This window comes from Phaseolus vulgaris, chromosome 3 (genome assembly GCF_051622355.1).
Source record: "Phaseolus vulgaris cultivar YP4 chromosome 3, ASM5162235v1, whole genome shotgun sequence".
In the NCBI taxonomy this organism is placed as follows: Eukaryota; Viridiplantae; Streptophyta; class Magnoliopsida; order Fabales; family Fabaceae; genus Phaseolus; species Phaseolus vulgaris.
The window spans coordinates 21,443,277-21,460,958 of NC_143500.1; the positions used below are offsets into that span (position 1 = coordinate 21,443,277).

Below are 17,682 nucleotides of genomic sequence, written 5' to 3' on the forward strand. Positions count from 1 at the left end.
GCTTTCACCAAAACAAAATTTTAGCTCCACTACTCACCAAAGCACTTTTTAGGTAAATTCCACCAAGGAGAGGTCAAACAAGTTTTAAAGCAACAAAACTCAAATTTAAAATCAAGGACCACTACAAATGGAGTTGATATTTGACAAGACTTGAAAGAGTATTCAATAAAATTGACAAGCAAAAAAATTAAGGCACACAAGAAAAGGTAGCACACAAAGTGGAATCCTAGTGACTGGAACTAGAATAGATGAATAAAACCAAAACAACACTACAAAAAATTTTTTTGTAATTTTTTCACAACTTCCCAAATTTATGCTGGAAAGAATACTTCAAATTTGAGCTTGAAATTTTAAACAAAGAAACTTCAATGTTTTACCTCAAAATAGGGGTTGAAATTTCACCAAAAGAGTGAGCCAAATAATTGTAATATTGTTTTTCAAGATCACTGCCGCATCACCGTTTTTCCAGAGTTAGAATTTTTGCACTTTGTTCGTATTTCATTTATCATTTTTTTTTGTATTTTGAATTTTGATGTACTTCTTTTTTTCACTTTTTCTCAACACATCAAAACTCAAATCCAAAATTTCAGAATTTTTCACTCACAGAATTAATTTCTGGGAAAGATTCCAGCCAGCACAGTAATAGTGAAAATAGAGAAATCCCAACTTGGAATTAGAAAACGTCTAGGAAACTTTAAAAACACAATGGAAATGATTGGAAAAGAAATTTTATGGAACTAACACACAAGTATGAACTCAAATATGAAAATATAAAAGACACCAAAGCTTCAAAAACAGAAATATAAACTCCACTCAAAATCAAAATCAAAATCAAAATCAAGCAACCAAATCAACAATAAAAAACCACCACTGGAATTTATGACATTGTAGGAAGAACATGACTTTGACAAAACTTGTATGGATTCAAAAATCAAAAAACTCAACCACAAACACTTTGCACCGATTAAAACATCAATAAGACTCAAATAAAACTAAAAACAAAACAGTCAACACAAAAAAAAATCAATGGAACCTAAAAAATAGTTTGGAAGCTCAAGAACAATTTGAACCAAAAATAAAACAGTACAACAATTTAAAAACAACAACACAATTAAAATGACATAAAAAACAGCAAGACAATCAAGGCAAGATGAACAACACGAATTTGAAGAAAGCACAAAAATAAAATGAAGAGAAATCACTTATCTCTTGAAGAACCAAAACTCTAGATACCAAATGATGGGTTGATACCAAAAGATGGGTTGTTCTTCTTGGAGATTTGAAAAGGGTGGCAGAAGCAATGGATGCGATGGATCAAGGAGAGCTCATATAGAGCTATGGATTCCTTGTAGGTGCATGAAAGGTATGGAGAGTGATTGGTTGGGCCATATCACTTGGAGAAAGGTGGAGGTGAAGATCAAAGTGTCTAACCTAGAGAGACTAGACAAGAGAGTAGAAGCTTGCAATATGTGGCAGCATTTTACTCATAAAATTGATCTTGCAAAACATGAGCCAACGCACCCTATTTATAGGAAATGGTGCCTTGGAGAGCAAGAAGCAAGGGTAGGATGGGAAATACATTAAAGAGTGACTGTCAGGGTATTGACTAAAGTCAATGTCGCACCCTAGTTGCAAAGTTCTAGAAGCTAGGTTAACTTCTTACCCTAAAAGGCTTTACTAAAGGTACAGTGATAAGCACACCTCCCCCATTATGCTAAAGGAACTCTATTCTACTAAAATTACAAATAAAGAAACTAGCTCTCATGGCTTTGGCTTTACTTCTTGTGGTCCTCTTTGAACATATAAAGAAAAGTTTCTCTGTCATCAGTAGCAGAGTTCCAATCTTCTTGAATCCTCTTTTCCATGGACCTAGTTGTTGGCCTGAACTAGGGTCTGAGCTTGGGCCTCTTGCATCAAGTAAGGCGTAAGTCATGTTGCATTAGGTTAAACCTAGGTTAGTCTAGTCGGGTTAGGTTGAGTCCAAGTCAAGTTATATTGTCTTAAGACCATGTGAAGTTGATCAATTTGAGCACAAGTCAAGTTGGGTCGAGTTGGATTGATGTTAGGCCAAGTCATACTTTGGTTGGGTCGATTTGGATTGAGCCTAAGAGAAGTTGGACAAAGCCAAGACAAAGTCAATTAGGTTAGGTCAAATTCAAGTTCGGTTGGGCAAGTCAGATCCAAGTTAAGTTGGATTGGGTCGGACCCAATCTCAAGTCGAGTAAGGCCTAAGTCCAGTAGTATTGGGTTAAACTTAGGTTAGTCTAGTCGGGTTAGGTTGAGTCCAAGTCAAGTTATATCATCTTAAGACCATGTGAAATTGGTCAATTTGAGCATCTGTCAAGTTGGGTCGAGTTGGATTGATGTTAGGCCAAGTCAGGATGGGTTACATTAGGCCAAGTTGAGACAAGCCCACATTAGGTTGGGTCCACATCAGGTCGAGTCAAGTTTGGTTGACCTAGGTCCATATCAGGCCAAGTTGAAATGACACCAACTGTGGATGGGCCCAAGCCTAGCCAATTCGATGGGCCCCAAGTCAGGCCAAGTTGGGTTGGTCCCTAGTCATGTTGAGTATGTCTGGGCTCAGGTTGAGTCGAGTTTAGTCGATTCCATGTCAAGTTGAGTCAGTTTAAGTTCAAGTTAGGAAACATTGGGTTGTGACAAATTCATGCAAGGTTGGGTTAGGCCCAAGTTGGTTTGAATCCAAGTTAGGAAAGGTCGATTGTGCTAAAGTCATGCAAGGTCAGGTCGGGCCCAAGTCAGGCATAGTCGAAGTCAAGAAGGTTGATTGTGACCAAGTTGTGTAATGTCGAGTCGAGCTCAGGTCAAGTTAGATCCAAGTTAAGAAAGGTCAATTAAGCCAAACTCATACAAGGTTGGGTTGGGCCCATGTTGGGTTAATTCCAAGTTAGGAAAGGTCAATTATGCCAAAGTTATGCAAGGTCGAGTCGGGTCCAAGTCAAAAAAGATCGATTATGCCAAAGTTATGCAAGGAGTTGGGACGGGTCCAAGTTAGGAAAGGTTGATTGTGCTAAAGTCATGCAAGGTCGAGATGGTCCTGGTTGGGTTGGACCCAACCCATGTTAGGTTGGGTTAGACCTAGTCCAAGTAAAACGGGTTAGGCATAACTTAAAGATTGGCAAAAAAAATCTTTGACAAACGTCAACTAAATATAATATCTATTAGTGTTAATTGAAAAAAAAAACACATGTTTGACACAAGTCAAAAAGCACCATACATGTTAAACAAATCTTAGTTAACAAAAGTTGAAAAATAACCCAAACCTATATTGGATGAAAATGAACTTGATGATGACAAACAAAAATTATCATGATTGACTTAACCCAAAAGAAACATCAATAAAAAAGAAAATGTTGAGTCATTGTTACCTCAACCTTGGGCAAGGAGATGACATCTTAACCAAATTTAAGCCATTTGTGTCTCAACTAATGTTAAGCTAAAGAAAAAATATAAAGAGAAAAAAAAATATGAATTTGAAAGAAAAGATAGTGTGAAGAATTTTAAATTCTTATTTTTTAAGTAAAATTTAACATTATCTAATTTTTAGTAGTCAAATTACTATAACAAATTATTAACAAATTACTATAATTAAAGGAAGACCTTCTAATTGCATTTTTTTTTATTTTAATAATTTGTAATTTAGAATATATTTTCTCAGTGCTTCATTCATATACATTTTCAATTAGATAATGAACATGACAATTGGGATAATAAGTCCTTAAAAAGTAGGAATGACAATGTGGGCTGACCCGTCCTGCATAAGCTCATCCTGCGTTTGGCCCGCCGGGTTGGCACGTCCCAGGCTAGGAGTGTGAACTCATTTGATTGACCCGCTCGGCATAACAAGTAACCCGTGGGCCTGCATACCAGCCCGCACAAGTTTTTTTTTTTTAAAAATAAAAAATTTATTAATTATAAAAAAACATATTCCTACTACTGAAAAATTAAAATTTTATCATTTTCAATTTATTTAATTAAGATGAAAATATAAATTCAAGTATGAGGGTTGTTAGAAGATTTGATTAAAAATAATTAAAGTTTTGCTTTGCACTTAATTTTTCATATATATATATATATATATATATATATATGAGTATCTTATTAAAGTTTTGCTACAAAATATTTTAATGAACATAACTAATTTTTTAACTATCCTATTGAAACTCTTCTTTATATTATTTTTTTATTAACAAAATTTAAATATAAGATTTTACTTAAAACTAAATGCAGTATAACTCTTAATACTATAACTCCTTTAGATGATTAAAATAAAACATTCATTTTTTTTAGTACATTAAATTCAATTTTTTTAAATAAAATAAAATAAAGGTTACACTTCAATAATGGATGAATGGAGTATGATTTTTTTTTTTACAAAAAAAAATAATTATGTTTTTTATTTTTGCGGGCTAACGAGCCAACCCACCCCACCCTGCAGTTGACCCTTGCGAACTGCGAATTATGCGGGACGGGGCAAAGCAGATCAATAGGCTAGATTAGTGAGTCCGCCGCGCACTTTTTGGTAGCAGACCGCGGACCAACCAACATAACCCACCCTGCATTGTCACCCCTACTAAAAAGAATCTTATTATTGCCCCACGTAAGTGATCTTGTTTTTAGCAAGAGTAAATGCACTCACTTAAAATTTAATGAATTAATATTTTAAGTATATTTATTTTATATTTTAATTTCAAATATTATTATATTGTTATAAGGAGTTGTAAATTGAATATTTTTACTCTTTAATGTATCAAACCATCTTTTTCCATAATACATATACCATAATACAAATTTGTGTGGTGACAAAATATTTTATTATTTTTCCTTCTTTACATCAATAAATATAAATAAATCAATTTTTTTGAATTTGCTTTATGCAATACTACTTTTTTTATTTGATAATAATAACTATAAATAAATTTCAAATTTAAAAAAAAAATATTTGGAATACTAAATGATTTAGAATAATCTAAATATATGAATAGTAATAATTATTTTAAAAAATAATTTTAAAATTTATGAAAAGTTTTGAAAAAATGGTAGTGGAAGAAATATTGGCAGCTTAGAGAGGGTAGGCCCAGGCCCTTTCAAGTTGAAATAAAATTCAAAGGGCAATTTCGAGATTTAAAAAAATAATGGGGTGCGGGAAGAAACAGCCTACCTCTGAGGGACACGTAACAGGCCGCAAAACCACGAAAGGCAAAAGAAAGAAACATGAAGTATTGTTTATTTAATTAATAAATTGGTATTTGGAATTGGTGGTCTAGGATGAGAAATGGAAGAAAGGATGAATGGTGAGAAGAGAGGAAAGATATGAAGCTGAATTAGCAGAATTGTAATATGAAACTGAACGCGGTTCCTTCATCGTGTAATTCCTTTGTAGTAGGTGGAGACTGCAGTCACAATGCTCCTTCTTCTTCTTCTTCTTCTTCATCTTCATCATCATCATCTTGTCATAGGCAAAACATTGTTATAGTTGCCAACAAAAGCAGGAAACAGCACGAGACTCAGGGTTCCGAATCCACTCCTCCAAGAATCACATCCAACGTCAAGCAAAATCTCCGCTTCCTAAAGCTATGGAAGGTCACTTAACTTCACTCAATTTCCCCTTCCCTCCTTCACTCTCATATGCATACTCATTTATACTCTTATGTCATTCAATAGAGCTTCCAAAATAGAAATTCTGCTACTCCCCGACCTTCAACCAGTTACCGCAAGAAGAAGGTGGAGAAGGATGAGGATGTTGTAGACACCGACCTCTATCGTGACCCCACCTCCTCTCTCTACTAGTAACTCCTCATTCATTCTTACATGTTTCTTTCGCTCAATTATCTCTAAATATAACGTTATCATGTGTCTTCCGCAGTACAAACCAGGTGGGTATAGACAATGCCGTCCCTGTATTGCTTGTGGATGGCTATAATGTCTGCGGCTATTGGATGAAACTCAAGAAACATTTCATGAAAGGAAGACTTGATATTGCTCGCCAAAAGCTAATTGACGAGCTTGTAACCTTCAGCATGCTTAGAGGTCCCTCTCTCTACTTCTTATTTACCTATCACTCCCCACATTGCAACTCTTTTTTTCTCTCTAACTTCATACATCTTTTCATTTCTGCAGAGGTCAAAGTGGTTGTTGTCTTTGATGCTATGATGTCTGGATTCCCTACCCACAAGGAAGATTTCGCTGGGTATTCTTTTCTTTATTTTATTTATCATACAACATATATGTTGTGAAGGACTATTTCTTTAAACGTATCATTTTACATTTTAAAATTCCTCCAAGTTCTGATGTTGTATTTTGGCCATTTTGCAGTCTTGATATTATTTTCTCAGGGGAAACATGCGCTGATACATGGATTGAAAAAGAGGTTAGATGTTACTACTGGTTGCTTTATTGTAGCTCCTAACTGCAATTTTGGAGAGCTTCCTTCTTTTGTAACTGGATTTAGGAAACTGAACTTTAGTTTGACATACTACTGATGTGTTTGATTAAACAACTTAAATACTTTAGATCAGTTTGAATAAACTTCTACACAAGCACTTGTATCCTATAAGAGAACAAAATAAGAAACAAAACCATCTAGTCTGATGAGAAAACTTTTATAAAAGTTGAAGTTTATGAGTTGATTTTAACTTACCAGACAGAAGTTCAATTCATATTAATTTCTTTTTTTTTGGATAAGTATTTATTGGGAATTGGCCTTATTCCATAAAACTTTTATAAAATGAAAATTTAAGATCTTATAAGAAGGTCACAAGCCATCTCTATAAACCCAATTAGCTCTTCCGTCGCCCTCTGGATCCCGTTACCAATGCCACTTCTATACGCACCTTCAAATGCAATGAATGTCAGGCATGTGATTTATAACTAAGGTCATCTCGATTTACAGTGTTTCAATCTTGTTTTCATTAAGTGAATCTTCAGTAGAGAACCGCTTCATCTTTATGAATACAGCAGTGTTCTTTGCTCATTTTAGGTTGCAGCTTTAAAGGAGGATGGTTGCCCCAAAGTCTGGGTAGTCACTTCTGATCATTGCCATCAGCAAGCAGCACATGGAGCTGTATGCTTCCTTCCTATAAATTGAAAACTTGAGTGAAATGGATGCAACTTGTTTGCCAATTGTTTTCACAATATTTTTCCAGCTATGAGTATTTCACTCTCCTTAGCTATGCAAATTATTTAATTTCTGCATGAATAAAAGTAATTCTCGGATCTTATCATGATTTCCGTTTCATGATTTTTAATTGTTACTATCAACTGAATATCAAGTAACAGTGTCTGCATTGTGCTATTTTTATTGGTTAAACATATTTATATTGCTGCTGACTTTCAGGGAGCCTTTATTTGGAGTTGCAAGGCTTTGGTAACTGAGGTAAAACATTAACTTGAGGCAGGATTCTTCTGTATGTCTTCCTCTCATAAAATTCTTTTCTTAATTTATCTGGCACTGTACTTTACATGTCATATAAGCGCTAGCTTTCTGATGGTATATTAGATTTAATGATTTACATCAGTTTAAATTACATAGACACTAAAGTAAATCCTATCTTTATTTTTAACATGCCAGATGAATTTTATTCCCTTTAATGATAATTTCATTGGTCCGATTTCTTAATTGTTTGGGTAGTAGATCAAAGCATCGCAAAAGGAGGTTGAAAAGATGCTTCAAGAGCAAAGGTGTGCCCTGATTGCAATAATTTGAGAAAATATTGATTTTGTGTATGAAATATGGTCTGGCTATTCTCTTATAATTTATTTCTCAGTATGCTTTATGGGTTAGTGTGTGCAATAAACTAGGTTGCCATCATATGGCTTACCATCCCCACCAGGCTAACACCAAAGCTACATCAATCATTTGTAACATACCAAAAGACATATAAGAAATTAAGAAAAATAAAATAAGGTAGTGGGGACTAGAGAAAATTCACTTAGTTAACACACATCTTGGATTATATTGTATAAGCTTCCGTTTAATTCCTGACGGGCTTCCTGTAAAAAAAAAAAACCAAAATGAGAAGGAAAAGAAAACAGTATTTGGCAGGTTTTCGTAAGGAGAAGTTCATGCAATCATGGGCAACAGCACATCCAAAACCCTACCCTCATCCCTCCAATTAAACAAAACTTACAATAAAGAAAGCAAAATGACGAGCGACCTTTGAAGTTTGGATATTTTGCTTTGTTAAAACACAACACATTAGGGGTGTTTGTGGTGCGGTTAGGTTTGGCTTTTGGGTAAAGATACATCTAAACCAAACATAAAAAAATTATAGGCGGTTTGGTTTGAATCAGTTTTTTGGTTTTGTTGTATACTTTTGTATAAATACATTCGATCTTTTTTTTTTTACATGAGGACCTCATGTTATACAATGAGGAATAGTTTCATTTCTTATTCCAATAATTAAAGATTTTTTCTCTTCAACATTGTGTATATTATTAAATAATTATTTTACACAAATTAGTAACTCTTTTTTTATCAGAAAAGAAACTATAATAAAATATAAAGGCACAAGAGGTGCTTACCCTTTTACAACAAAAGAAAAATAAAGAGCAAAAGTGGTTGTGTTGTATTTATATATTGTGGCATAAAAACACTATATAACTCCCAGGGTCTACATCCCATATGCCTAACAAACCTCATGCATATATTTGTACAATATTGCATGAAATTCAAAACAAAAATATCAAAACCAGCCCCTCTGTACTATTTCATTCCAGTAATAATTTATTTTACTTTAGCAATTTTTCTCCTCCAAGATTACTGATAACATTCACACTCCAAGGACAACTCTTCCACCAGCCCATTCATATGTTAAACATACTCAGTTACTCCTCTGCATAGATTTATGGCATGAACCAAGGAAAACATATTAGGTTTTCCTCTCGCGCATACATTTTCATATATGAGTGAAATAATAGATAATATAATAATATTTAAATAATTGATTTCAGTTTGTTCAGTTTGGACAGGTTCCAACTCAGTTTTGTAAAAATTATCTAAATCAATGAAAAGAATTTGATTTTAAACGATTATTGGTTCTTTAAATTGGTTTTCTGTTTTTTATTGGATCAATTTGGCTCTGAACACCCCTAGAGCGCATAACATTTGTACAATTGAATTGAACCAATTTGTCCGTTGTGCTGCTTATGTTGGTGTTCTGAGAAAAGAGCATGCTATCACAATGACAGTTCTTGCTGATTGGTTTACTTATTCATGTTATCATATACAGATCCACTTCTTTTCAAGGTAGATTATTGAAGCACAATCTAGATGCAGAAGTAGTGGATGCTCTAAAGGACCTTAGGAAACAACTATCTGAAAATGAGTTGAAGTAAAATATCGTATCTGACAGGAAAATTCTCTACAAGGTTTTAATACTTTATCTGGTGCTAGTTGCTTATCCTTTTTGGGCATGCATTTATTATCGTGATTCTGGAACCTTTGACGTTTTTGGTTGAAATATTTTTTTACATAATGGCTAAAGACAAGCAGCGTCAAACAGAACTGAGATATTGTATTTACTGATACATCTAACATCAATACAACATACTTTTAAATATCTTAGTAATCAGTAAAGTGAATGATCAACAGTATACCCACACCAGGACTGCTAAGATAGATTTTTGCTCATGAAATAAATGTAAAATCACTACAATTTAGCAGATATATTGCTAATTCTTTTCTTTCTGAATGATCTGGAGGAAATAATTCTCCTTAGCAGATGAACAAAACTAGTTTAGGAGTATTGCAAGTATTTTTGTTACTTTTTATTGTTTGTTAATTAGCTTATAAGCATTTATATATTTTTTTCATGAGACAATTATAAAAAAGTCAGTTAGCATATTGATTCAAACCTCATTATCCAACGGATTATTGAAATGGAAAGAACATATGACTTTGAATATGGTGTACCAAGCTTGGTTACGAATATATCTAGAAATAATAATAAAGAAAAAACATTGAAGGCCTCTAAGAGGTCAAGATGTCTAGGCAATAAGTGAAATAAAGACCTCTAGCCTATGAGATCCAAAAATTGAAGCATAAACTCAGAGAACAAGTTCTCCAAACTTAGGTTATAGGCTGGATTTGAAAGAAGTCACAACTGAGCCAAGCCATCTCTGTTAAAGAACAAATCATGGTTGATTCTCCCTGCACCATATCAATTCAAACCCACACCCAACACCCTCACGTGAAATGTCCGTTTTGCACTTAATTTAAAACATTTTATTTTCCGGATATTCATATATGTAAGTCAAACCACAAAGTTCTGGATATACAAATCTGGAACTAATATGTCACTTCTGGATTTCCCCATCCTAAAGCTTATCTAGACAGCATAAATGACTTCTGCATATCAAGATCAGTAAGCAAACATAAATGAGCTTCAGATCTCGATCCTCAACACCATTTACAACATACAATTCTGGATATGAAAATCCAGAACTCAACTCACTTTCGAATATGACCTTCCAGAAGCTTAAATGAAGTATGAAAATGATGTTCTGGATATCGAAATCCGAAGCATATAACAATCACTTCTGGATTTCTGCATCCATAAAACAAAAATGAAGTCAAGTGCAATGTTGGATTTTAAATTTTTTGTTGGGTGTATGTCTTAAGTGATATGGTGTAGAGGGAGAAATTGGCATCCGACATTGGTAGGTTATAAAAAAATAAAGGAGAAAATAAACAAGATATTGAGTACAAGATCAAGACCTGTGGACATCTGGGCCATTCAAATTAAGTCCATAAATTTGAAGATAATATCGAAGAGTTTTTTGCTTCCTGCACCCCAAGATCACTTACCTGCACCTCCATGTTAACCAAAAAGACTAAACTACCCTGGTGCACCATGCCATTGTTGTTGTTTTGTTACAACTATTGCCACCACTATGATTTCTTCTTCTCTGCTGCACCCACGCCACCACTGTAGCCTTGCTATTGATTCTCGCAACAATAATGATGACATTACTAGGTTGTTGTCGGGGCCTTGGGGAAGCTTGGAGCTTCCACCAATGACATGATGAAGAGAGAGATAGATCAAAACTGTGTTTATTGCGTTTGGTTTATATTATAGAGCAAAACGCTTTCTTCCATTTTGAATTGTCTAATGCGAAAAACTTATGAATTGTTCAATTCATAATGCCTCTGGATTGTTCAATCTAAAGAGGAAGATGAATGTTTATGTAGGGTTCAAAAAAGTTTGTTCTGGAAAACTTATTCCAGAAACATTTAATATATTCCAAAAAAGTTGTTTCAGAATATTTGTTCTAGAAAATATCTCATGATCCAAAAATCTTGCTTTGAAAATCTTGATCTGAAAATTTTATTTCAAAATATTTTTAAAATAGATAATTCAAAAAGTTACCCCTGAAATATAGCATTAAGGATAGAATGGTTATTTTAAATTGTTTAGGGTGCATATAGTAATTATGGGGGTGGAAGAAGCAAAAGTTTATGAAAGATTATATAACCTAAAACAAAACGGGAATTACTTCCTGCATCCCCATTTTTAAACCTGCTCCCACAATTGGGTGAAATAACCAAATTTCCCGTTCGGTCCTCTCTTGTTGCACCCAACCACCGTTGCCACTACCACTGTCGTCGCCGTCGCCATCATAGCAGCTTACACTGCACCCAAAAGAAGAAAAACAAATGTGTTTCAGAAAGTTCTTTTTGGATTACATGAAATGAAATGTGATTCGAAAAATTTGTTCCAAAAAACTCATTATAAAAAACCCATTCCAAAAAATATTATATATGCTTTAGAAAAATTATTCCAGAAATCATTTTTGGAAAGTTTTTTCCAGAATGTATGTATTTCATGAATTTTGAAAAATTTGTTCTGAAAAAATATCTAGAACAAGTAATCGAGAAATAACTTTAAAGAAGGGTAAAATAGTTTTTCCGAAAGCTGTGGGGCTGCAGATTCAAATTGGGGGAGCAGGAAGCAATTTTCAACCATAAGAAATATTTAGAAGGCCTGAAATATAAAAATAAAAGTCAGCTAAAAAAAGATAAGGGAAAAAACGAACTTGATGCCTCTAAAAGCGAAGAAAATGATACAAACCCAGATAAAATAAATGATGACAGAAAGAAATAACTGTTTTGGATATAGGACGTGCTGGTCGGATCCGACAGGTAATCTAATTAGGTAACTGGTTCAATAAATCACAAATCAGCCTGAAGAAAAATTGATACAAGGATCGAAAAACTGATCAAAACTGGAAATTTTGGTTCAAATAAGATTAATAAATAAATACCTAAGTAGAGTACTATTTTAATGTTTTTTTTTCTTAAAAAAAGACAATCTAAATTGTTATTATTGATGTATATATTATTGATGTATATATTATTGAAATTATTGATGAGTATTATTGAAATTTCAATTTAAGCATGGTAAATGCTTAGAAATAAGTTTATATTTTATTGTTATTTATTTTAGCATTTTAAAATTATGATATTATTTATTTTAATACCATTTTATTTTTATAATTATTTTATTTTACTAATTTTGTCTCGACCATAGTTAAATTATCGAACTTAATCTTTTTACCGGTTTAAAAAAGGCACTGTTGCATGAGTAGTTTGTATGCAACTCACCAATGAAGCCCAAGCAGGGGATAAATAACAAGTCATATTCGGGCATAAAGCTAATTGGACTTGAGGGCGGTTGTTTCTTCCTGCACCTCCATGTGGCCCCCATACTTTTTAAAATACCAAAAATATCTTTATTTTATTGATATTTTTTATTTTGGAATGGATGATCCTAAAAATTCTGGATTATAGAATTGCAAGGTATTTTTGGATTGGAAATTTCTTTCGAATTTTATAATCTAGAAAGAGTTTCTTTAAAAAAATCATTCTGATTATAAAATCTGAAAGATATTTTTGAATTCAAGAATATCTTTTGGATTATGTAATTTGAAGGTATTTTTTTAAGGCAATTTCTCCCTCATTATATCATGCACCCAATCAGCGGTAGAAAATGACAAAAATACCCCTTCTAAATGACGAAAATAACCTTACACAAAAATGGGAAAAATTATTTTTGAAACTTTTATCTGAAATATTTTGAATTTCAATTTTCGGAACATATTTTTGAATTCTGAAATTTTTTATCTAAAATGTATTTTTAGTTTTGTGTTCAGAATTTTTTTTCCATAATGTATTTTTTTATTTCTCAATTATAATTATTATTTTGGATTTTTTTGAAAATTTAAAAAATTGATATGGTGGAGGTTAAAATTGATATGGTGCAGGAGGGTATTTTGGAAATTTAAAAAATTGATATGGTGGAGGTTAAAATTGATATGGTGCAGGAGGGTATTTTGGAAATTTAAAAAATTGATATGGTGGAGGTTAAAATTGATATGGTGCAGGAAGAATTTGCCTTTTTTTAAAGGAAAAAATAATATTCTAGATTGTATAATCCATAATGTATTTTTGGATCCATAAATATTTTTCATATCATACAATTCGGGAGGTGAAAATAGAAAAAAAATATATGTTTCTAGATTGTAGAACCCAGAATACACTTTTTTTTTTAAGGACAAAATGCCTAATCTATGGGGTGACAAGAGAAGTTATGGATGTGAAGGAAGAAACAGCCCTTGAGGGCGGGTGTTGGAGTACAAGTTCCACAATTGTGGATTGGAAACAAGTTAGGTTTTTTTTCCTGCAACCAATAAATTTGAAATTTCATAACAGAATTAGAAATTTGAAATTGAAAAATACATTCTGAAAAAAGAAATTCATAATAGATTTTTAATATTTTGAAAAAGAAATTTCATAATAGAATTAAAAAATCAAAATCACATCCCGAAAGACGAATACAAAATACAAATAATACATTTTGGAAAGGAAATTATGGAAAACAAAATCTGAAGACATATTTTCTAAAAAAAAAATCAAGAAAGATATTCTTAAAAAAGCTATTTCAAAAAGTTGTTTCGGAAAACCTAATCCAAAAAATACATCTTAACCTGGATCTCCACTCTTATTTAAAAACTAAAGAGGATATTTTGATTATTTTGCATTAATAATAAAGTGGAAGCTGAAATTTATTGGATGGAGGAAGCAAAAAATGAAAGAAGAGTGGGTTGTCTGAAAAAAAGAAAGAAAGCAAGAAGACCTATGGTATCTGAAGCCCAAACCTAAAATATAAGCCCAAGTTGGAGATTGACAAGTCAGAATTAGGCTAAGTTAAGCCCACTTGAGTTTATGATGTGGAGACATTTTGGACGAATTTCTGTTTCTCCAAATGCAATGTTACAATCACTCTAGTTTCTCAATCAGTTTAGGGAGTCAAACTTAAGCGTCAACGATTCAATTTGCTATATATTACATATAAATTTATTCCTATATATGCATACAGTGAATTATGGTTTATTATCTCTCAAGATATTTGGTATAATTAAAATATTGTTTGCAGCAGTGTTGAAGTGGAAAGAGGGAAATGCGATTACCTCATGGTAGATAGAGACAGAGGTATTGTACTACACCTGTAACTTCCAACGCCAAGGAATGAGTGCGACATCAATGCACTGGTCTTCTGACTCATACCCCACCACTCTATCCGTATCACTACATTGCATGTTTGGCTTCGTTCCAAAATTATGATTTTGCAAAACCTAATCCAAATTCTTTATGTATTGAACCACCAGAATTGTTTATGCATTGAGGTTATAAGTTAATTACTATAAAGGGTCACTTCGGCTGTTAGTATATTTTCTGTTTTTGGTAATTTCTTCTTGCATGTTAACTTTGAAGTTGATACACGCGTGGCACAGTTTGGTTTAGATGATAGAAAGAGGGGATGAGGGATATGTGAAGAAATGAAAAATGGTTTGTAATTTGGAGGTGTTGAGCATATTGTTGTTTTGGGTGAAGTGGTGAAAAAAAAGAAGGATTAAATGAGATTCAGAGCAGTAGAAAATAACAGAAAGCATTGATTAGTGGTATCCAAGCTTGCATGTAATCACGGGATGCTTGCCTGCATGGTCCTACAGAAGAAGGGCAATGAGAGAGAGACACTGAGTGGAAACAATTGACGGTACTTTTTTTCTTTTTGGGTTCAACCGGACCAACCAACCAACAAACAACAAGTTAGTTCCAAAGTCTTTTAAATCTAAAGAAGAATAAATGCAGAGTCAGAGGGTCAAAAATGGGTCAGATGGTCAAATGATTGACCAGTCACTGCTTTCATTTGGATCCAATGACCCATTTAATGGAATGGATCCAACCGTTTAATTCTGGACCCACCCGCCAATACTTTTCTGTGTTTCATGCAATTCCCCTTCTTCTGATTTTCTCCATTTATTATTTTCAACTACGAATTTCTCCCACCAATCTCATTCACTTCTTCCAAATACGCGTTTCACTATAAAATATAAAGCTCCATTTCCCCCTTTTTTTTATTTTTTGCAATTAATACTTGGCTAATTTCTAAGCCAAAAACTCCGAAACCTGCTCAACTAATACAAACATGACAAAATTGGTGCATTTGTTGTTTTGTTTCTGACAGGTCTCTGAGTGTGTTAGTATGTGCACTGAATCCACCTGTGAGCTCTGTCAGACTCTGACTTGACCAATGGAACTTGTAGCCGTGGGGGCTATATGCACCACCCACACGTCACAAACTAGTAGGAACCACTGTCCTAATTCCTCCTATAACTTCTGTCTCATATTTTACTGCCATTACCAACATACCATAATTCTCCTACACTTGACACATCAGTAACATTCATGTCAACGCTTTTTTAAGCATTTTTTAATACTAACCAAAAGCATCAAATACATTTTATGTTATATGGTATGACATCTGGTTTATAATCTTCAAAATCTTCCATTCAGAGGATTGAAGATCTCAATCAAGTTTCTGACGGAAATAAACAAACCAAGATTAATCCCTTGATACTATTTTGCATCTCTTTAACATGTGGAACTGCTTGAGACTTTGCACAGAGTAGTAGTATCATTGGAATACTCAAGTAGTAAGAAAAAAACTGATGCAACTGACATTTTTTATTAAATAAGATAAAACATTAATGGTGTAGATTATCTTGTAGCTTGCAATCTATTTCCCCCCAGGGACAAAAGTTTGGGCAATGAATCATCCATGATTAGTGTTTTACGAAGTAAATGTTGGAGTGGTTGAGAAAAGTCACAGAGGACCAAGCTTTAAGAGGCTCGTCGTACCGCAAACAATACAGTGCTCAAGTTGGTGGAGAGTAGTAGAGTAGTATCCTTCCAAAACAACACCAATAGCTGTAACTTTCTGGTTTTATATACGGGTTAGGATACCAATCAAGTTAATTTATTTATTGTTGATTAAAAAAAACAACAACCTAAGTTGCACTTAGTTCTTTTTTTTCCAATTCATGTATTCTATCAATATTATAAATGATCATTTTAATTTTATCTTTTTTCTGTCTTTACCCCATTGCGAATGAAATATTGTAAATAAAAAAATAGATTTTACTTCACAAAATATAGAAAACAAAAAATAAAATAATAACTATTTGTTTATGTAATTCCAGGTGAAAAATAAAAACTCAAATTCTAACTTTCGAATTGCGTTTCAAATTAATTAATATAATGATAAATAATAGAAAGTTGAATGAAATGATAACTATAGTTATAATATACTAATAATGTAAAAGTTTACCTGTTGTAAAATCATATTATTATGTGTAAGTTGTTTTTTATAATAAGTATTTTAAATTTAATATTAAAGATAGTTTATTCGAATGGCAACATAAAAAAAAAAAAAACTCTTTTAAAGTGTCAAAATAAGCCAATTCATCAGTTTTAACTCAACTTTTGGCTAAAACAAAGGACAACTAAACCTAGCTCAACTCAAAATGGATTCGCTCTATGCGGTTGAGTTGTCTAGTAAGACTCACGTAATTTAATATATATATATATATATAAAAGAAATATAGAAAAACATAAATATAAAAAATCCAATAACATATAATAACAAAAACGACAATCAACAAAATTTAAAAAGTAAAAATATATGGACATGAACAATATATTGGATTTGACTTCCTTCGGTCCATGAATTAAGTGAGTCAAACCAAACATATGAAAATTAATGTAACATTTTTCTAAATGTTGGGTAGTTGGATTGCAACAGGTTTAACTAGAACTCATATAGATTAGTATAATAATTTTAAAACAACAATTTTATGCTAATTGTATTTTAGGCATTTTAATAAGTGTAAAAAACTGACTAGTAAAGTAAATATAAGTCTAAATATCAATTTTTAAAATAAATAACTAATCACTTATTTTTTTTTTCAAGCTCACGCTGTGATAGGTGGTCAGGGATGAGTACACACCATATAATTAAGTTAAATCAAAAAAATTTAACAATTTAATCTAATGAAACTAATACTAGTAAAGACAATTTTTGAAACGTCGTTATTGTGGATGTCGTTATAAATCAGTTGTTTATAACGAGTGTTCTATAACCGTCGTTATAAATTCACATTAATGATATGTGTAAAAAGTGTCATTCTGTCAAATAAATAAAAAACAAAAAATACTTATAACAATGGTTCTAGTTTGGAATCGTCATTATAAGTGTTTATGATCACTAGTACAAAATATGGAAACAACGACCCTTTATTTAGTGCGGCTTTGCGCTTAAA

The 17,682-nt window shown here is 32.6% G+C and overlaps 1 protein-coding gene across 14 annotated transcripts; it reads left to right on the plus strand.

The window, feature by feature from the left end:
• The first annotated feature begins 5,247 nt into the window (after positions 1–5,247).
• On the plus strand, positions 5,248–9,581 carry LOC137806874 (yacP-like NYN domain protein). Of its 14 annotated transcripts, none has more exons than XR_011080444.1 (9): positions 5,248–5,604; positions 5,686–5,810; positions 5,888–6,051; positions 6,142–6,211; positions 6,337–6,391; positions 7,001–7,172; positions 7,358–7,396; positions 7,652–7,701; positions 9,252–9,581. XR_011080444.1 is itself a non-coding variant. In XM_068607218.1 (9 exons), the coding sequence occupies exons 1-8, from the start codon at positions 5,362–5,364 to the stop codon at positions 7,652–7,654; spliced, it is 783 nt and encodes a 260-aa protein (XP_068463319.1). In that variant the 5' UTR covers positions 5,248–5,361; the 3' UTR covers positions 7,655–7,701; positions 9,252–9,581. The 14 variants fall into 14 exon arrangements, 6 of the variants coding, with proteins under 6 accessions (XP_068463319.1, XP_068463315.1, XP_068463317.1 ...); XR_011080443.1 differs by having other exon boundaries at positions 7,655–7,701; XR_011080442.1 differs by having other exon boundaries at positions 7,001–7,084; positions 7,358–7,427.
• The last annotated feature ends 8,101 nt before the right edge of the window (positions 9,582–17,682 follow it).

Excerpts from the sequence above, each read along its gene's own strand:
- LOC137806874 (XM_068607214.1), top strand. The coding sequence starts at position 5,362 with ATGAAACTGAACGCGGTTCCTTCATCGTGTAATTCCTTTGTAGTAGGT. Across the intron at positions 5,605-5,685 it reads GCTTCCTAAAGCTATGGAAG|AGCTTCCAAAATAGAAATTC; the intron begins GTCACTTAACTT and ends GTCATTCAATAG. Across the intron at positions 7,702-9,251 it reads AAGATGCTTCAAGAGCAAAG|ATCCACTTCTTTTCAAGGTA; the intron begins GTGTGCCCTGAT and ends TATCATATACAG.